Source organism: Rhinolophus sinicus, linkage group LG10, assembly GCF_036562045.2.
Source record: "Rhinolophus sinicus isolate RSC01 linkage group LG10, ASM3656204v1, whole genome shotgun sequence".
Classification (NCBI taxonomy): Eukaryota; Metazoa; Chordata; class Mammalia; order Chiroptera; family Rhinolophidae; genus Rhinolophus; species Rhinolophus sinicus.
The window spans coordinates 55,855,971-55,877,196 of record NC_133759.1 but is presented as its reverse complement, the minus strand read 5'-3'; the positions used below and the strand labels follow the sequence as shown (position 1 = coordinate 55,877,196).

The 21,226-nt window shown below is 48.5% G+C and overlaps 1 protein-coding gene across 2 annotated transcripts; it reads left to right on the top strand.

Annotated features, from left to right (window-relative positions):
- The first annotated feature begins 10,571 nt into the window (after positions 1 to 10,571).
- FEZF2 (FEZ family zinc finger 2) lies at positions 10,572 to 17,343 on the top strand. Of its 2 annotated transcripts, XM_074313206.1 has the most exons (6): positions 10,572 to 11,320; positions 12,508 to 13,723; positions 14,092 to 15,001; positions 15,337 to 15,471; positions 15,659 to 15,791; positions 16,674 to 17,343. In XM_074313206.1, the coding sequence occupies exons 3-6, from the start codon at positions 14,150 to 14,152 to the stop codon at positions 16,931 to 16,933; spliced, it is 1,380 nt and encodes a 459-aa protein (XP_074169307.1). In that variant the 5' UTR covers positions 10,572 to 11,320; positions 12,508 to 13,723; positions 14,092 to 14,149; the 3' UTR covers positions 16,934 to 17,343. The 2 variants fall into 2 exon arrangements, with proteins under 2 accessions (XP_074169307.1, XP_019583925.1); XM_019728366.2 differs by lacking the exon at positions 10,572 to 11,320 and having other exon boundaries at positions 11,529 to 13,723.
- Positions 17,344 to 21,226: the final 3,883 nt, after the last annotated feature.

Here is a 21,226-nt window from a genome sequence, read left to right as displayed (position 1 = left end):
AGCAATAGGTGCAGGGTCCTATGCTGGTTAGCTTTGAGTCTTGGCTCTGCCACTCACTTAAACATGGGGACTTCCACTAGTCACTATACCCGCCAAGCCTCGTTTACTCCATCTGATGATAGGGATAACTGTTCCACCTGCTCTCTAGGGTCACATGGTTAATGCAATACTAACAATAATTGCTAATAATTACTAATCTCACAGGGCCTGGCACATAGTAAGAAACCAGTAACGGCAGTTGCCTCTGGGGAAAGAGACTAGAGATTTAGGATGGAAGGAAGACTTGATTTTCACTGCATATTGTAATATGTTGCTTGAACTCAATAAGTGTCAGCAATTATTGTTACAACCAAAAGGTCCTTGAGTCAGGAAACTCAAAACTCTGATTTACTAATAACCTCCTAACTGATCAATATCAATTTATTGGGCCGGCCCTGTGGCTCAGACAGTTGGAGCTCTATGCTCCTAACACTGAAGGCTGCAGTTCGATTCCCACACGGGCCAGTGCCAGATGGCTCAGTTGCTTGGAGCACATCCTCTCAACCACAAGGTTGCTGGTTCGACTTCGGCAAGGGATGGTGGGCTGTGCCCCCTGCAACTAACAACGCCAACTGGATCTGGAGCTGAGTTGCGCCCTCCACAACTAAGACTGAAAGGACAACTTGACTTGGAAAAGTCCCGAAGTACACACTGTTCCCCAATAAAGTCCTGTTCCCCTTCCCCAATAAAATCTTTAAAAAGAAATCAATTTACTTACTTCTGCATACTCTTTAGGTGAGAAATTAATCTAAACGGCACACATAATTCAAAGGAGAATACTTTCCACACGTAACTATGCTAAATAAGCATATACTCCAAGTTTATTCAACAACAGGGATAGAGACTTACTTACTATGGCTCTTATTTCATTCCCCAAGCAAGCTTTTATGTATGGAATAGTAAGTTTGTCCTGTATATTACTTTGTACCACTTCTGCTTCCATCCCCGAGGAACCTACGGAGATGTAGGTGGGAGAAAGAAGCTCTGAAGGAAATCGTTATTCTGGAATTAAAATAATATCTTCTCAAAATCCAAGGAAAAGTCTGGGATGGCTTCCTTCTCTTCAGATAAAAACTAGGTACCTTTTAAAATATGAATAAGGAGAATGAAAGCACCAGCATGCATTCCAGAACCAGAAAATAAAAAGTGAGTTTGCCTGCTAACTACAGTCAGTAACTAAGAATCTTCACTTGTGCTGAGCAGCATTACAGGATGGGGAGATTGGGGGTGGGGGTGGGCAAAGGACTGTGTCCTTAAACCAACATGAGACCTACCCTGTCTTTAGACACTAACAATATGTGGAGGGGGGGGGGAAGATGTAGTGCAAAAATGCAATGCTGTAAAGCTGAGTTCAAAGGTATACATGGCAGAAATATAAAGAAAAGAAAGCATGATTCTTTCAGTTGTTGGATTCATCCAACAAACCGAGTGTGCTTGGTGTCCAAGGGGTGGGTGTGACAGCAGGGACCAAAGCTGGACAAGAGAGGCCCCTGACGCCCAGGACTTCACAGGCCAGGGGGCTTAGACAGCAAAGATTTACTCTCAAAGGAATGTTCAAGAAGGAGTGGCAGAAAGAAGGGCAGCATCTTAAGAAGTGAGTTTTTAAAATTGCCAACACCACGGGGATGCTGTCAGCAAAACGCAGACTGTGGAAAATTCCACAGAACAAAAAACAAACAACAACAACAACAAAAAAAACCACAATTTTTTTCCCCAAGAAATTACAAGGGAAACAAGAAAGAGATGGAGAGAAACCTATAAATTAAAAGAGATTTAAAAGGCATAACAAACAATTATAATGTATGGACCTTTTTGGGATCATGATTGAAACAAAGAATTATTTTAAATTTAAATTGATATAAGACAATTGGAAATGTGAACGCTGGGTATTTGATAATGTTAATGTATTAGTATTAATATTTTAGGTGATGGTACTTAAGTTATTTATAGATAACAAAATATTATGTCTGTGACTTGCTTTAGAATAATATGAGGGGGGAGTAAATGGGGATGCAGATGAATCAGAATTGGCCATGGATTGATTTTGTTGGGGCTAGGTGTTGATACATGGGTTCATTATATTATTCTGTACTCTGCATATGTTCAAAATGCCTCATAATACGGCTTGGTTATTTTTTTAAATCACCAGGAGTGATCAGTAGAAATCAGAGAGGTAATGAAAAGTTCGCAGTTCCCTGACTGGAGAGAAGCTCAAATCCAGCATGAAAATCTAGCCCATGTTGAGTAAATAACCCTCCTCTTTGCACCTTCTCTCCTATTTGTGTCTATTGACAGGACCCTCTTTTCATTTCTAGTACTTCCTTCACCTGGAGCTTCTGATTTTTTTCTAGGCATGGTGAGAGATTTGAACTGGTCCCGTTGTTCTCAGGAGTGCTCCGGTCCTGGCCCACCAGCATGCACTTGCAGAACGTCTGACCAAGGCCAGACCAAGTTCCCTTGGGAGCCCTTTGGGACAGACATAGACCTCTTTGGCCTCATCAGCCTGAGGCTCTCACTCACAGCTCCAGGTCAGCACCCCATGCGGGACCTAGGAGTGAGCTGGCCCAGGAGGAGACAAAGGTCTACAAGGCATAGAAGGGGCAGCAGCTCTCTTTCTGACTGGGAGCTTCTGAAGAGCAGTGGAGTGAGGAGGTTTCTCAAGGAAATCTTCAAAATCTAAAGCAATCTGGAACCATCTGGATGCCCCAAAGTATGTGACACTGGCCTCCCCTTTCTCTGGACAGTTCTCTCTCTTTCTGGGACATCCTTTTCCCATGTTTCTTTCTCTATTCTGTCACCCAGTTGTGTACCATCATTTCCATGTTCCAAATTCTTCATAATTTGGTACCTGAGCCTGCCCTGGACAAGAACATAGGGGCAGGAATAGCAACGTGATACCATTTGGGACTTATCAAATTGGTAGGGGTTTTTTAAATGATAATGCCCATCATTAGTGAAGGTGATGGGAAAGAGGCATTGTACAAGGTCTGACATTTAAGTTCGCAAACTTGTTGCAACAATGTTGCTAACCTTTTTTGTTATCAGAGGGATTATTCATTATGAATTTGTACCAACTGGACAAACAGTTAACCAAGTTTATTATTTGGAAGGGATGAAAGGCTGCATGAAAAGTTTAGATGACCTGAACTTTTCACCACCAATTCAAGGCTCTTGCATCACGACCATGCACCAGCTCACACAGCACTGTCTGTGAGGAGGGAGTTTTTAGCCAGTAAACAAATAACTGTATTGGAACATCCTCCCTACTCACCTGATCTGGCCCCCAATGACTTCTTTCTTTACCCAAAGATAAAGGAAATATTGAAAGGAAGACATTTTGATGACACTCAGGACATCAGGGGTAATACGATGACAGCTCTGATGGCCATTCCAGAAAAAGAGTTCCAAAATTGCTTAGAAGGGTGGACAAGGCGCTGGCGTCAGTGCATAGCTTCCCAAGGGGAGTACTTCAAAGGTAAAGAGAATGATATTCAGCAGTGAGGTATGTAGCCATTTTTCTAAAATGAGATCGTGAACTTAATTGTCAGACCTCATTCTCCCTTTCCGAAGGGCAGTTTGCCAGTTGGTATCTAAAGCTTTAAAAAAGTCCCTATCTTTTGCCATAGTAATACTACTTCTGGGAATTTGTTCTAGGGGAATTAGTTATGCACAAAATTTATGTATGAGAATGTTACTGATAGAACTATTGCAAAAAATTGTGAACAACCTAAATATCTAATGACAAAGGACTGTTTAACTCATGGTAAACTATATTGTGGAGTACTACAGAGACATTGAAGTCATATCTTAGCTGCATACTTAAAGCATGGGAAAATATTCATGCTATATCAAATGGAAAAGCAGATTATAAAGTAGTAGGTATACGATGTCAACCTTGTACATACATAGAAAGCACATATGCCAAAGCCTTGTCTGTGATTTCTGGGTAGTAGGATTTGCACAGTTTTAATCGTGTTCTTTGTAATTCTCTGCTTCTCCCAAAATGTCTCCACTGATTACTTTTTAAATCAGAAAAAAAAAAAACACCTCACTTTATTTACAAAAGCAAGTAAAGAGCAGAAAAAGAAAGTTAGTTGCCCTCTTCTTCCCTTTCTCCCCCATCAGACTGAAGAACCATAGTTACAAATAACAATGGTTATTGTAATACTATTGTAATAATGATAGCAAGCGTCCTCGAGGAGCTTTCCTTCGGCCAGTCACCACTGCTGAGTTCTTTCTGTGCATTTTCTCTGTTAGCTCTCACCACCCTGTGACAAAGTACATGTTCCTCTCCTTTCAACAAGGGGCAAGTCGGGCTTGCAGAGGGCTTTAGTGACCTGCCTCTGGACATAGCTAAGGGAGGAGCCAGGCTTCTAACTTGATCTGATTCCAGAACCCACTCTGCCTCAAAGACACTCAGCCCTACAAAGCCCAGAAAGGAGTTTCATGTTGTGTTATAACATCTTAAGAAATGCCATGCTCCAGAGAGACCCACACTACCTGGACCAGAACTCAAGTGTCAGAAAAGGCACCTGGCAATGAGCCGCCAAAGGGGATGTCTACCCACCCATCACAGAAATAACTCCAGAAACCCACTATTTATTAGTTCAGGGTGTGACCTCCGTTGGAGTGAAAGTTTCTTAATTTTTTAAAAAATGTTTATTGGGGAATAATGGGGAACAGTGTGTTTCTCCAGGGCCCATCAGCTCCAAGTCGTTGTCCTTCATCTAGTTGTGGAGGGCGCAGCTCAGCTCCACATCCAGTCACTATTTTCAATCTTTAGTTGCAGGGGGCACAGCCCACCATCCTATGTGGGAATTGAACCGGCAACCTTGTTGTTGAGAGCTCGCCCTCTAACCAACTGAGCCATCTGGCCACCCCTTCGGAAGCTCAGCGGCAGCTCCTTGTCTTCAGTCTAGTTGTGGAGGGCGCAGCTCACTGGCCCATGTGGGAATTCAACTGGCAGCCCTGTTGTTCAGAGCTCGGGCTCTAAACAAGTGAGCCACCAGCCACCCCTCTTAAATTTTTTAACTTCGCCCTCAGGGAGTTCTTTGGGTATGTTTTTATTTGTTTGTTTGTTTGTTTGCTGTGGGTTTTTTTTACTTTTTCCCTCCGGCTCTGCCCTCTTTGAGAATCTTGGACCGTGCCCATTTTCCACGCCCCATTTCTGGTTTACAGAAGATATTGATGCATGCCTATTGGTTGCTGGAAGGAATGTAAGCCGCATGAAAGGAGGGATTTCCTCTATCTTGGTAAGCACTATGTACCTGGCATGTAGGTGGTGCCCAATATAGAAAGTCTCAAAATAGTTGTACTGGCTAACCAATGAATGAATTATATCATCTTGTGAGATAATCCTCTCACTCTTTCAGGATAAGAGAATTTCTATCTTCTTAGTCTATCTAAATTAGAGCTCCAGCTCTTACCTCCTCACCACCACCAAAATTGCTTTAGTTGTAAGTTCTTGTTATCTTTCTTAAAGTGCTGAGTTCAGATTTGCCACCAGTGCGACTGGCAGAATTCAACATGGATTTGCACAAAGGGACTGATTAGGTTTGGTTTCTGTGTCACAAGGCTTTTTCCTGCTAAAATAAACTTCCCCACCCTCTCCCAGAGCAAAACTGCTAGTTCTGCTAACTGGGTCACTTGCCAGAGAGCCAAAATTCTGTCTTTTTTCCCCCTGGTCTTGTCTAGGGCCAAGACCCAGTGAGTGGAGCTCTAAAGACTTGCCAACGCTTTCTATTAATGCCAGTTCCTACAAACGTCCCATACCCCATCCTCCAGTCTTCAAACAGATCCTCTACTTCTCAAGGCAACCTGCCAGACTGTGTCTCTGGAAAGTCTAAAGCAGTTCCTGGCCTGAGGTTCTTCACCTGGAGACCTGGGCAAAGAGTACATGTCCAAGTTCAAAGCTGCTGCCCCACTGCTGAGGTCTTAGGTGAAAAGAATGCTTCAAATGAGCTCCCCTGATTAAACATTCTTGAGCCCAGGGAAGTTGGATCAACTGTCCAGGCTCCTATGACAGTTGTGTTAGAAGTTTGGATGCAGCTTGTTTTAAAAAATCCATACAAGAGGCCAATTAATTGATGTGGTTTTCTGGTCCAGAGGAAGAAATTCAAGGTGCATTACTCAAGAAGCAGGTGAGGAGCATACTCTTTGGGGAAATGTGTGAGGGAGGCAGGTCAGATAAATTCACACTGATTATTCACTTCTTTAACAAATATAGAGACATTATAATAGATATATAGAAATGTAAACAAATAAATGTATTTGACAGACATACAGAAGTATAACAAATATATAGAAAATATTCAAATAGTAAATGTATACGGCTCAACAATATTCATAAACCAAAACCCTGATCAGAAAATAGAGCCTTACCAGTACCCCAGAAGCCTCCTTTAATGCCCCCAAATTTTGCCTATTTTTTTTAACTTTACTTAAATGGAGTAATGCAATATATAGCCTTTATATCTAGCTGCTTTTGTTCAATATTATGTTTGTGAGACTCACTGATGCTGTTTAGCATAGTAGTGATTTGTTGGTTCTTATTGATGTATAGTATTTAATTTTGTGAACATACCACTATGTATTTATGATGGTTATTTATGATAGTTATTCAGACAATTTCCAATTTAGGACTATGACAAATAGTGCTTCTATGAACATTCTAGCACATGTCTTTTGATGAACATAAGCACACATTTCTATTGGGTATGTACTAGTTAGGTGTGAAATTGCTGAGTCATAAGGAATGCAAATGTTCAACTTTAATAGATGCTGCCAACCAGTTTTCAAAGTGTTTGTCCCAATTTACACTCTGCCAACAGTTTAGACTAGTTGTTTAGCTCTGGTTTTCTAGTATGGTGGTTAGGAGCACAGCTTCCCAAAACGACCTCTTACCAGTTATGTGACCTTGGACGTGTTATCTAGCTTACGAGAGCCTCAGTTTTCAAATCTGTATAATGGGCATATTGATTACATACACTGATTTCATAGGGTGAAGTGAGAACTAACTAGAGTGGGTATTTAGCTTAGTACTGTGTCTGGCCTGTAATAGGCCCTCAGTAGTAAGTAACCATCCACTAATGTCTAAGTGGCTTAATCCACAAAGAGGGAGGGTCTGTGTGTGTGAGGGAGACAGTGATAGAGGCAGCAAGATTGATTCATTCTTGGTGGAGCTCTATTCAGCATTTTTGCAGTTCCCATTTTGTCTTTACCTAAGTTAGACTACAAACTCCTTGGGTGAAGCGTGCAGACAGAAATATTTACCCAGGTGAACAGAAGATGGAATTCGGCTGAACATGTAAAAGCTCAAGAAACCAGAGCAGGGAAGAATTTTTTCATTTGCATGCACACCTGGAAAGTTTCAAACCAAAACAAACCAAACCAAACCAAACCAAACAAAATACAACCGAGAGATAGATTCGCTTGCGAAGGGATCCCAGCGTTTCAGGCTCTTATCCAATGGACCATCCAGGTCAGACCTACGCAGTCCTGCAAACTTCCAGAAGTTTGGACGAAACTGAAATCAGTTCCTGTCACCCCATTGCCCCTTCAGCCCCTCCTTTACCCTGCCGGCTTCACTCGTGTTCTCGGCACTTAACGCTAACACCTTTGGGCAGGCTCCACCGTGCAGTTTAACTAGCTGCCAAGTTAAATAAAGCGGAGGCTCCTAAGCGGTCTTCCCAGGGAGTCAGAATTCGGCATCACCGGAACTAGGCAGGGCCTGGTACTCACGCAAATGCCTTTTTATTTCATATGTGTTTTTAAAATATGCATTATACACACTCATATATGTATATGTGTATATAATATGTATTTAATATATCCCAGTTGTTCTTTAAAAACGATTGTTTCCTTTGGGTTGCACATCAAAATAGCGTGGCAAAAGGAAAATGCGTTTGCGCGAGGCGACTGTGTTCCGCACTGCGCCTCCCAAAATGACACGTCCGCTGGCAAATTTGGGGGCGCGGGTATTGGATCAAATTCCTAATTAAGTGGCATTTCTAAGTGAAGGGTTGTCGATAGCAGTATATATAGATCCACACATATATACACAATATGCATACATATGCATATATATGATATATTTTAAATATGTGTGTGATTATATTTGCCTCCAAGGCAGAGAGGAGAGCACATCTAACTTGCAGGGTAAAGATTGCAGATCTGCTCTTTTGGGAGAATCCCTTTGGCCTAGAAGCGCGCGCACTGCCCAGATTTCCGAAGACGCAGCGAATGTCCTCTGAGGTGATCACGGAATGGGTTGGGAGGATTCTGGAAATCATGACAGGTTTGCACCACCACCCCCATCCCCCACTGGCTACAAAACCGGCTGCCCTTGGCTTGTAGGTGCCTCTCCTTTTCCTGGGTGAGAACGAGTCTGTGGGTGCATTGAGATTTACAAACCAGTCCCCGAATACAACGGGTTCTTGCAAAACAGCCGCCCGATGCAGTGGGACGGGCGCTCGGCCACCTCGGCTGTGGGCGTCGCAGCCTCCCCGAGGACGCGGGCAGATGCAGACGGCTCTGGCCCATCTGTCCCTGGAGGCCTGGTCTGAGACTGTGCTGGCGCGCTCTGTGCGGGCACCCGGAGCCCAGGAGCTCTCCAGGCGCGACTGGCCTCGCCTGGCCGGTGTGTCTGGGACTCTTTGTCTCCCGGCCCCACTAATCCTGCAAACCGCGCGCACGAAGGCAGAGGCCCCTGAGCCTTGAATGAGCCCGCCACTGGCAAGCCGGTTCGAATGTTTTCAATAAAATGCTTGGGGGCGGGGGGGAAGGGGGTCACAGAAGAATTTCTCTTTAGGAGTTAATCTATTTTCAGCGGTTAAGCGCAGCACCATGTAAATCAGATCCCAAATGTCCCTTTAGAAAGAAGTAAGGAAAAGAGGGAGACTCCTTAAACCTTAAAGTTTGTTTAGCTTGGTTCCCGCCCCCCCAAAAAAAACAAGTTACAGAGGAGCGGGGAGAAAGAACATCAAATCTACACAGTGGGTGTTTCCCCAAACTCAGCCGCCTTAAGCATATTGTCTGCCCCCAAGCTGTTCAATTCCTGGGAAGATGGTACAGGACAATGCATTATGTATTGCAGCCTAATAATCAGGAGAGAAAATAATAGTATTTTAAATAATAGTGTCTCTTGGCATCTAGAGCCCAGAGATACAAGCTGCCAGGGCTGGAATTACAACCCCTTTTTGGAGTAAGACGCTTGCTTTTCCCCTCTGTGATCCCAGAAGTGATGCAAAACGTTCGCTCAAGAAAGGGGTTTTCCTCTGAGATTGTCTACATAGTGGAAGGCATTTGCTAAGTCATTTGTCCTAAAGTGAGGGCTATTTCAGGCATTAAATTTTTTTTTAAACAAAAGTCATCATTACAGTGTTCGGGTTAGTGACCATAAAAAGGCTACTGGGAGGGGGCAGGAGGAGAGGCTCTATCCGCGCCAGTCATATTTAATATGCTTCCTACAAGAGAAGCCCCTGAAAAATCAATAGACAGCAGCCAGCTGTGCTTAAACTGCGATTTCAATTAAAACATTGAGCTCCATTGGGGTTGAGCCTGGATCCCCAACCAGTGCTGTGACAGTGGCTTGGCCGGGGTGCGGCGTCCCACAGCCCCCAGATGCCCGAGGTCGCGCGGTATGGGCCAGGCCCAGCGGAGCCGCAGCCGCCGCCGGTGCTTGGCACCCTGCTCTGCAACGTGGGAAGAGCACAGGCCGTGGAGGGGCGTCAGGCCTTACTCTGGCAGTGTTTCCCCACCGCAGCCGACGTGTTGAGGCCCGAGCTTGGGCCAGATGGGCTGAGGCGAAAGCGTCTGGCTTTCCGCTGAAGCGCAGGAATGAGATGGGCACGTAGCTGAGGCCTCAGAATGGAGGAAGACCGCACAGTGGGCCCAGACCTGGCAGGCCAAGAGCGATGGGCTGCAGCCCGCGCCGTCCAGTGAGGCTGGCCGCCGCCGACCTGAGCTTCCCGGGATTGCGGGAGCGCAGCGTGGGAATCCGGCATCTGGGGCGCAGAGCGCGCTGAGGCCTAGTGGGCCTTGCTGGGGCCTCGACCGCGTGCCCCCAAATCAAGTGGCTCGCTTGGTCCAGCTGTCCGCCCGAACGCACCCGAACCTCCAACGTGGAGTTTGTATACCAGTCTGCGTTGGGAGAGAGACCGGGACTTTCATTCAGTTTGTCACCACGGTCTCGGTTCACTTGGTATCGGAAAACCATCGTGTAAAAGGAGAGGACTTCTTGGAGCGGGAGGTTTCGGAAAACTTTATTTTCCACGAATGGATCCACACCCTTGACACATCTGCTTATCCCTGGAGCTTCCTCTTGCCCTTCATGTCGAGTTATTTTGGATTCTTTTCTCCTCACTGAAAATGTGTAGGTAGAAAAAGGTTAACTGTTCTCTCTCAGGACCCCTCCAACAAGTCTTTAAAATTGTCAAATTTCAATTCCTATGGTTATCCCTCTTAAAAAAAAAAAAAAAAAAAAAAAAAAAAAAAAAAAGCATTTCAGCCTCAAAAGAAAGAAAGACAGAAAAAGAAAAAAGATAATGCAATTGAGAATGAATTTGGAGGATTGGGGGGCTGCGAATTGAAATCTCAGCACTCCCTCCACCAAGCGCCATGTTTCCCTAGGACTCTATTATTCTGCCTGAAATCATCTCGTTTACAGAAAATATTTGTTTGCACTATTAGTTGGTACTGGAGTTAATTACTCAATGTGTTAACGTGAAGTAATATGTATAAAAGTAGGATCAGTGTTTATTGTGTGGGTGAGCTGTTGAGCGGTGCTTGAATAAACTGCAATTAGGGTTAGATAGAGATTAATTAACATGTGAGTGGCAAGGTGTAAAATAGTTTCCAACCCTCCACTTCAATATAATCTGCAGGCGAGGGAAGAAGTTTGTGGAAGCTAATTAAATACTTTCATAAAAGCCAGTGTATTCACCCAACATTTGGAAAGAAAGGCGCATTAGGGGCAACTTGTTTTTACCCAAACGTTTTCTTTCTGTGGAGGTAGCACTCCTTTGTGATGCCGGGAGAGATGGCTTATGCGGCTACGAAAAGAGCTAAGGATGGCAAGGCAGGTTCGCAGGAAGACTTTGGGAGCCTTTCAGCCTGATGGAGCTTTCAAACCAGCATATCATTCGAGCTGCGGCTGAGATCAACAATTACCCAGTTTGGAAAAGGGGTTGGGGTACAGTGCTGATGGCTAAACGGGCTTCACTGGGAAGTCTGGATAGAAATTCAGGTTTTGAGATCCTGTGGGGTCTGTTTCAATGTCGGGGTGAGTTGTTGGTTTGTTTCATGTTTGGTGGTGGTGGTGGTGTGTATGTGTGGGGTTCATCTGTGTTTTTGTTTTCACATTAACATAGAGATGGGGGTATATTGGTCTGGAATTGTGCCTCTCTAACATCTAAATGAAATGGGCTGTATGGAAATTGTCCTCCAGACAAGCAAGCCCTTTCTAGCTTCAAAATCTGGAAGTTGGGTGTGGGGGGTGGGGAACAGACTCACCACCGCTGAATTTAGGGGCAGTTTCTGAGCTTGACAGGCTGAAAAAATTAACCTTCGGCAGTCACCTTCCAGGCCACTTTCCCTCAGAGACTTTTCTTTGTTCCCTCTCCTTGCTTTCCAAGTACACTTTTCCATTCTCTTACCTGCCATGTCAATATCCTGTTGGAAATTGCACTCAGAGGGTGAGTGAGTAGAGAGAAGTTCTGAAGGGAAAAAAAAGGAGTGATTTGCCTGAAGTTAAAACTAGACCTTCTCTTGTCCCTTTTTTTCCTGATGATTTTCCGGGGATGTTTTGCAGCAGAGAGGCCGCGGTGGAATGCTCAGCCCCTCCAGAGTGAAAAAGGAGAGGGTTAGCGTCCACCAGCACTTCCTTGGGCTCCACAAGATCGTGTGTCTTTGGAGATGGAATTTACTATCAAACTCTCAACCTTGTTTGCTCATATTATACCCACCATAATCCTCTTAAACTGTGGTTGCGGCTACAAAGCTCGTGGTCTTGCAAAAGCCGGCTGGCAAGATATAATTGTCCCGCAAACAAAACCATCCAAAAGTATTTTTTTAACCATGCACCCCCTCCTCCTTTCCTAAACCTAATTCTCTCCCTCGCTGTCTTGCTAGCCATCCCCCTCCCTATAAGAACCCTCAGCTTCGACCACTTTTGTTATCGCCAAGAGCACCGGGCCTGTTGAAAGTGCTGGAGCGTCTTTGAGCAGTTTGTTGTGATACGCAGGTGGAATGGTCTGCAAACAGATGAATTCAGCCCCTCCAAACCGAGCGCGGAGCGCGCTGCTTTTGTGCGCCAGGCACAAAACGCTGAATTCCTCCGAACTTAGTTGGGGCCTGTCTAGAAAAGGCCCTTTTCTTCCTTCTGCTTGTACCTCTGGCCACACTAAGTCTCTCCCGTCCCCCTTTAGGCCCCCTCTCTCTCCCTTCTGATAATCCTTCTCTTTATTTTAGAAAAACACAAAACCCGGTTCCACGCGGTGCTTTAGTGGCTAAAAGTGAAAGAGCTGCCTTGGCAGAATTCAGCTCTATGAATCACTTCGGAAAATTGGTTCGACTGAATGGCCTTAGGAGGAAAAACGTTTTAATAGGATCCAGGGGAGATTCTGCTGTTTCAATCTGCTCCTTAAACAGGTGGAGATTGGACCTTCCCAATTATGCAAACAGCAAGTACCCATCAGCGGGGAGAGCTGCCCTCCGAATCCTCCCCGCACGTAGCCCTAAACCAGCAGCAGAGCCGGGCTTTGCCTCAGACACCCGATCACAAATCAGCGATTCTGATCGATTAGGATCTCAAACAGTTCTCCAGCTTGCGGTGCTGTCTCCCGCAGCCGCAGGCGGGGAGCTGGCCAGAGAGGGGGAGGCGCACCCGCTGGGCGCCGAGGTTCCAGGATCTGGGCTCCGGGCCTTGCTCTTCCCCTCGCTTCGGGGTCGTCCTTAGGCAGCCGAAACTCTCTCCCGACCTCCGACGCCAGCCAAGGCGAGCTCGTTGTTTTTGCATAAATTAATATTTCCCCATTAACAAGTTCCCCCCTCTAAACGCGGCGCCCGCGTCCATGCGCCACATCCTAATGAGGTAATTATCATTTGCGCGTGTTCGGGGCTGGCGCCGGCTCCGTGGGTAAATGGCAGTTTATTAGCGCGATGCCCAATTCGGGTGCAGAGGGCTAAGGGATACTTCGGCAACTAGACGGACACCCAGGGGCCCTTTGGGAAGGCGAGTCCAAGATCCTCTGCCCTCCCTGCGTCCCCCAAACCTGTAGGCCCCCAAAGTTGTGAATCACGCACGGAACTCTGCCTGGGTTTGGGCTCCCCCCCCCCTTTTTTCCACCGGCAAAACCATCACGATTCCTCCCCCTCCCCCTTCCTTCTCTTCCCTCCTTCCCGATTCGCGAACCGCTCGCACTTTCCCAAGGGGAGCGCGGGCGCCAGTTGCCTCCTTTTAAAGTTTGAGGGGCGGTGGCGGCCGGCAGGCGCAGGGGGACACAGGGGCCGCTACTGGAACTGCGCCGCCGCCCAAGTCATTCCACTAGAAGTGACTTCATGTGATGTCAGCTGAATGTAAAAGACAGTGATCTCACGCGGAGGGGAAGATGTTTGCCATCAAAATGTGACAGAGGAAACACGCTGCATGGCTCGGAACGCATCTCCTTGGCGGTGGGGGAAAGAGGTAAATGTAAGGTGGTTCTCCTGGCCCTCTGTAACTTTGCCCCTTCACTGTCCACCTCCCAGCACGCGTGGAGGAGGCCGGGGTCCAGGGAACGTCTCAGGGGGGTTAATTTGAGACTCTTCTTTCTCTCGCTCTCTTTTTACCCCTCTCTCTTCTTTTCCTTTGTAAACCCTCCCCCTTCTCCCCTTTTCAAAGTCCCAGGGCAGGGGCTGGTGGGTTCCTTTGCGCGCCGGGTTAATGGGCGGTAATTTGGTACCCTTGGGTGCACTTTGTTCTGTCCCTGTTCATTTGAATGCAAATGGATGACCTGGACCTGACAAGGTGCTTATTAAATTGCGGTTTCCCTCCCTGCCTTTTCCGGAATGCAGACTTAGAGAAGAGTGGCTGCACCCTGGCCCAGACCGGCACGGCTCGGCTCGGCGCGCCATGGCAAGCTCGGCTTCCCTGGAGACCATGGTGCCCCCGGCCTGTCCGCGCGCTGGAGCATCGCCGGCCACTTCCAAGACGCTGGCCTTCTCCATCGAGCGCATCATGGCTAAGACGTCGGAGCCCCGTGCGCCCTTTGAGCCCCGGCCAGGGGCGCTGGAGGCGGACGGCAGCCAGGGCAAGAAATTGCTCAACCTCTGCTCGCCGCTGCCCTGCATGATCCCCCTCCAGCCCCTGAGCTATGACTTGCCGTCCAAGACGCTGCTCAGTTACTCCGAGCTCTGGAAAAGCAGCCTCCGGGCGGGCAGCAGTGGAGGAGGCGGCGGCGGCGGCGGCGGCGGCGGCGGGGGGGGCCCGGTGTGCGGCGCCAGCGGCTTGTGCAAAACCAACTGTGGCGTGTGCTGCAAGGCCGAGCTGGGCCTGGCGCCGTCTGCGCTGCCCGCGGGCAGGGTCATAAAGCCGCAGGTCATCAACCACGCGGTGGGGCTGCCGGCCAGCGGCTCGCTCTACTACTTCAACTACCTGGACTCTGCGGCGTACCCTCCATCTGAGCTCCTCGGCGGCCACCTCTTCCCGTCTGGCCTCCTCAACGCACAGACCCCCGCCGCCCTGGCTGCGCACCCCAAGCTCTTTTTGCTGGAGAACGCCAAGTTGGCCGGCCTGGCCGCGGACAAGTTCCCCCATCCGGCCCCCTATGCCCATAAAGAGCGCTTGCCGGCGCCTCTGGAGCAGGTGCTGAAAGAGAACTCGGCCCTGACCGCCGAGCGCGGTGGCGTCAAGGGCCACGGCAAGCTACCCGGGGCCTCCGCGGATGGCAAGCCCAAAAACTTCACCTGCGAGGTGTGCGGCAAGGTGAGGCCTGGGGTCCGTGGGAGCTGGGAGGGGTAAGCAGCAGTAACTGCTTCCCTGAAGGCATCCTGGCATTCCCCTTTCTCAAGTTTAGAAGCTCCCCAGTAGCTGTTTACTCAAATCCGGGGCCTCAGTTTCCTGTTCTGTAAAATGGGGATGCCGTTGTCAGTGGCCACACAGGACTGGATGAGCTGTGGGTTGGAAAGCCCTTTGCAAAATGAAAAGGGTTCTGTTTTCTGAAGTGGGGTGTTGGTTGGGCAAGGAAAGCTGTGGCCTCCGCAGGCTGATGCTAAACTCTCCGACAGACACACACAAGGCCCCCTCGTATCCTTCCATAGGTGTTTAACGCTCACTATAACCTCACCCGCCACATGCCGGTCCACACCGGAGCCAGACCGTTCGTGTGCAAAGTCTGCGGCAAAGGCTTCCGCCAGGCCAGTACGCTGTGCAGACACAAAATTATCCACACCCAGGTACGTGGCCCCGGGTCCAGCCCGGCCAGCTCGCAACACCCCGCGCCGTTGGGGAGAGGATAGCCAAGGGTTTCCCTTACCCCTCCCGTGGGGCCGTGTCCCTTTAAGGTGCCCCTTCAAGGTGCCCCCGAGGTGGCCTCTCCCTGCTTGGCACTCAACCTCACTGTGCGCGCGCCCCTCTCCGCAGGAAAAGCCTCATAAATGCAACCAGTGCGGCAAAGCCTTCAACCGCAGCTCCACGCTCAACACTCACATCCGCATCCACGCGGGCTACAAGCCCTTCGTCTGCGAATTTTGCGGCAAAGGCTTTCACCAAAAAGGTAACGTGCGGGGCGAGGCCCTCTCCTCATCTCACCTCGGGACTCCGCGGGTCACCGCTAGCGGGAAAGCATGAAAGGATCCGGAGAGAGGGAGCGTGAGAGCTGCAGGCTCGCACGCAGCATTTCTTTGGAATCGGGTTGTGTCGGATTCGGGTGGAACCACTCCCCGCGGGGTTAGTAGACCTCTCTGGATTCCGGCTGTTTGCACAGAGAAACTCCGAATTTGGGAGGTAGAAAAGAGGGAAAGAAAGTAGGAGAAAAAGAGGGTATTGCCCTGTGGAAAAAGCTTCCCTTTGTAGCCGGGATTCCCCTTTCAAATGAAAAAAAGAAAAAAAAATTCGAGGCAAAATCCACCTCCTGGGAATAACTTAAAACTCAGGGAAACCGCTACTGTCCCTTATCCTGCAGCCCGGCGCCCGGCGTGGATTTTCCAAAGCACTGTCAGATCTCCAGGTCGTAGTTTGGGGACTAGAGGGAGTAATTTTTTTTAATGAGAAAAAAAGTAATAATAAGGGAAGAAGCCAGGGTTCGTGCTGATTTCTTGGAGCCAAGCTGCAGCCGGGAGCAAGACCCGATGTGTCTCTGGGCTGCGCAAAAGTTTCCTGGCGGGTCGAGCACAGCGGGAGGGACGCGGAGGGGGCGACGAGACCGGGCGGGGTAGGGGCTCGGGGCGGCTACGCGGGACTCGGCCTTCCAGCCTTGTCGTGAGAGCCCGGGGCTTGACGCATACGAAGTTTGACAACTTCTTCACTCGGAGAGGTCGCGCCCGCCTAGCCAAGCGTCGCCTTCTCTGCGCGGGAACCTAAGCCAACCCTGGGACGCCCAGACATCCCCCCTCATTCCACTTCATCCCCCCACTTTTTTGTTTTTGGTCTCCTGTAGGGAACTACAAGAACCACAAGCTGACCCACAGCGGCGAGAAGCAGTACAAATGCACCATCTGCAACAAGGCCTTCCACCAGGTCTACAACCTGACTTTCCACATGCACACCCACAACGACAAGAAGCCTTTCACGTGCGCCACTTGCGGTAAAGGGTTTTGCAGAAACTTTGACTTAAAGAAGCACGTGCGCAAACTCCACGACAGCGTGGGCCCCGCCGCCCCCTCCACAAAGGACCTGACTCGGACAGTGCAGAGCTGAGAGCTACTGCCTCGCCCTCCCTTCTGGCCCCATCCAACCCCCAAACAGATCACACGTATAAACTTATTTCTAAAATTAAGAGGGAAAAAAAACTATAGCAGAGGCTAAAATCTATTTATCGAAACCAGCATATTTTTGGAAAGCTAAACGTTTCCTCGATGACTGGAAGCAAACGAGTGGCTCCCACCTTTGTATATGCAGGAAACTTATTTAAACCCTGTGCGCCGAAACGTATTTAATTCCAGGCCTCGGCTTCTCCTTCGGGCGGTGGGTTTTAACCCCAGCCTGTCACGTGAACACCCGGGAAGAACTCGGCGCCCCCAGCCATCTTTCTACAGCAATGTAAATCCTCCTGTACAAGCGAACACGGAATATATACATATATCACTCAATAAACAGAATCATTAGTGCGCGTTTTCTTTCCCCCCTTTCCCCTTGCCGCGAGGTCAACTCAGCAACTCCAAAGAATGAGAAGGAAACAGGCGTTTATAGAATTTCCCTGCCCCAATGCGACTTCTTTTGGGGCGCTGGGGCCAGTGTGAGGCCAAAGCGGTGTTCCTGCGGCGCTGGTGCGTTAAGACCCCACCCCTTTGTCCCCACCCCCCCCAACCAGGGTACAAAGGCCTACATGTGATGCCAAGTTTCTATTTGGTGACTGTTCCGACGCTTGGAATTCTGGGTGTTGCCTTATTTGGGTGAGAAAAAAATTTTTAAAGGGGTTAAAAGTGGCGGGTTGTTGGCGAGCAGGTTTGGGGTGTGTCCTGGAGCAAAGCGCCGCGCCGCAGGGGGATTAGCTGCGGAGGCACTGCCCAGCCGGGGCGCTTGTGGGTATGTCCCCTTTTCCAGGCGACTTAAAGGGAGCAATTCTTTCTCCCTATTTTTCCTGGGGGCGAGAATTGTAGGCCAAGGGCCTGCAGCCCCGCCAGAGCTCTGGGGCTCCCTGGCCCGAGCCACTGATCTGGGACTGGACTCCGGGTGCTGTGCGCCCTGCCACGGGAGGGCGCACCCGGGCTCTGGGAGCTCTTAGCCGCCGCCTCCCGCTTCCTGATTACCGCGCGGTTAGCCCATTTCCTGAATAGCTATCTCCGCCGCCGAACTCGCTGATGAAATGATCTCACGCTTGCTTCCTAAGTAATGACCCAAATTAAGAGAGAAAACAGAGACCCTTCAAACAGCATTACATTAATCATCTAATCATTCTCAGGAGGGGGCCGGCCGCCGCTGCCCCGTTTGATCCGAATCTGGATAATCAAGAGCTCGGATTACTGGCTCGGCGCGCCGGACACCCCCCCACCCCCCACCCCCCCACACACACTCTTAATATTCGCGCGGCGATTCAGCCCACGTCTTCTGGAACAATGTTCCTCAGCGCAGGGAGAAATGCGGCGCGGGGCTGGGGAGTACGCTTCCATAGAGCCTTGTCATTGCAAGAACTAGAATGGCAAAGACTGGGCGCTGATCGGACGCGGATTTCCTCCGCAGGTGGAGGTTATTTGGAGGGAAAGATGGTTAATGAGAAAGGAAACCCCCAAAGTAACTCTGAGCGTGACTTGAGTGCTGGTTATGCCAACGCCCGGTATACAGTAGGCATTCAGGGCTTCTCGCGCCAGGGGCTTCCACAATCAGGTACTCGACACATATTCATTCTTTCGAATGTTCCCAACAACCCGTAAGATGGGGATAATTATTCCCAGTTTACGGACGAAGAAATTGAGGCAGACATATAAGTTAAATGTCATGCCCAGGGACACAGGACTAGGTAGGGTCTGCATTCGAACTCCAGGCTAGTGGGGAATCTAAACTGCTTTCAGTTCTTGTCGGTGGAAGAGGAATCTCCAGGTTGGGACCCGAGGAAAGACATTCGACTGCTGAGTAGAAGCTTTGCCCTGGTCACGAAGGTCCCCGGCCCCGGTCCAATTCGCAGACCCATTGCGCGGGGAAGAATTGTCGATTTTGTTTGCACAGAGGACGGCGACAGCTTCCTCAGGCTGTCGCGGGGGTATTTTTAGTACCTCCGATTCAGAAATAGGAACGTGTACATTAGAATTCCATTTCCTGAAAGGAGAGCGTCCTCGTTTTTTTTTTTTTTTTTTGTATCCTCCTCTCCCCCCTCCCGCGTACCGCCCCCCCGCCCCCCCCGCCCCAAGTCTGGGAAGACGCAGCCAGGGGAGGGGGGACTAGGAAGCGAGGAGGAATTTAAATGTTAGTTTGTTCTGGCTGCAGTTCACTAAAGGGAGATTGGGACCCGGAGGGATATGCAGATTTAACTCCGAAATCTTGGTAGATGCCACAAAACCCAGGAAACCCCACGATGGGCGAAGAGGACTTGGCCGCTAAGGATATGGAAATATCGCCTTGCTTTTCCCAGGCATCCATCCCCACCGGAGTTGCGGGCTCGGGCTGGTTTGAGTAGTGAGCGCCTTTCCTTGTTCTCAGAATAGGTTTTATTAGCCCCGCCTCATATACAGACCCCTTCGGGAGCATTTCTGGGAGATCTTGGGTGCGCCATGACTGTCGTCTCAACCAAAATCCTTTCCTTCTTGCACTCCTGAAAGGATCCTTTGCAGATGTGCTTCTTGGAGACTAGACAATGGTCAGGACAATGCCCCCCTCTTTATAAATAGTTCTAGAACTTTGGGCAAGGGGCAGACACCACACAAAATTTAGTGCAAAAGCATCTTATTAGAGAATTTGGTTAAAAAGTTGGCCTGCATGTGGAAATTGTGATCAAGTCCTCCTCTTTCCCTTTAAGAAGAAAATATACATTAAAAAAAAATGGGGCACCCCCATCCAGTGAAATAAGTTTCTATCAAGTGAGAGAACTTTGAGAAATTCTTCTGCAATAAAAAAGACTAAAAGTGTGGCCCATCTCATAAAACTGGAGAAATTTGTTTCCAGGTGACAGTTCTGAAGAGGAGTGAAGACAGCATGCTTGCAAACTAGATAGCAAATGAAATAAAGCTAATGGGGGGCGGGGAACAGGAGGCGTCTCTTTTGGACTGCTCATCTCTGCAGTAATTGTGGCTGTAGGGCAAACCTGAGCAGAATTTCTTGCTTACTCTAACTTCCTTGAGGTTGTTTCCTCTTAACCTGATAGTTACTTAACCTTCACACCAGCTCCTGTCAATCGCTCTCACCTGAGAAGGTGTCATTTCACATCTGGTGGTAATTGTAGATAAAGAGTTCATCTGTATCTGTAGTGCTTAGCTCTGCTTTCCACAGGTTTGAAGTCACTCCTCCAGGTTTAAGATATCTGCTTCCTTCAGGCATGGGCTTCAAGAAAGGATTCCTCCACCTGAAAAGTAGTGCGAAGAGAAAAGAAAACTTTTGCCTGAATTACTAAACACCTTTCAGAGTGCAAGTTCTGAAGTCAACGCTAAGTGCTTTTAGTAACCATCTTACTAGGGATCCTTTTTAGTTACTCACCATGCATGGGAATTGATGAGTGAAAAGTCTTTGTTTTCTGACTTTTTTCCCTCTTAATGTTAAACTGTTTGCATGACTTGTAGTTTGCAATATTAATAAGTGACTTAAACAAGGTAGTCATCAGCTGCATATTAATATTTTAACCTTGATTAAATTGAAGAGGCCACCCTTAAAAATATTTGAAAAAATAAAATTGCGGGGGAGGGGAATCCTGTCACAGACACAAAAAAAGGCTCCAATTATCTTTTCCCCTACAAGATGTTTGTTCTGTCCATGACTGCTCACACTTCAGCAATCTTGCCAGCAAGACTCAAAAAAAAAAAAAAAAAAAAAAAAAAAACCTCTCCTTCTTCCAAAGCCACAGCCTTGTACATAACAGATTGTACAGTCCTATTGCCTTAGGCGGGTTAGAGGTTCCTCTCTGCAAAGAACGACACAGAAGTTGCCAGCATCCAGACATATTTGGGGGAGCACTGTGCTCCTTCTTGCCTTGGCTGCAGAAGTGGGTCTATAAGGTCCCCATTTTCCTATTTGGCTCACAGGAGGCTAGGGGGCTGCCTGAGCCAGGCCCAAGAGTTAGAGCAACCAGGCATCCAGGTGTGCTGGTGCTGAATGGGCTGGGGGAGGGAAGGGGAGGAGTAAGAGTGAGGGTGGGGGCTGCCAAAGAGAGGACAGGAGTCTTGAGAAAACGCTGGGAAATAAACAACCTCAAGGCAGCTGCGTTGCCCTTTTCCCTGCACTTCCCTCTCAAACGTCTGAGCAACCAGTTTGCTCCTAGAAACATGTTAATTGCCAACGGAGCTCATTAAGGCATGCACATGCAAAACACAGCAAGAAAGATTAAATGGACAAAAGCGCAATAATGAA

Bases quoted from the DNA above. Each gene is read 5' to 3' on its own strand.
- FEZF2 (XM_074313206.1), top strand. From the start codon at position 14,150: ATGGCAAGCTCGGCTTCCCTGGAGACCATGGTGCCCCCGGCCTGTCCG. The intron at 15,472-15,658 runs GTACGTGGCCCC...CCCTCTCCGCAG, and splicing joins ACAAAATTATCCACACCCAG to GAAAAGCCTCATAAATGCAA. The intron at 15,792-16,673 runs GTAACGTGCGGG...GGTCTCCTGTAG, and splicing joins CAAAGGCTTTCACCAAAAAG to GGAACTACAAGAACCACAAG.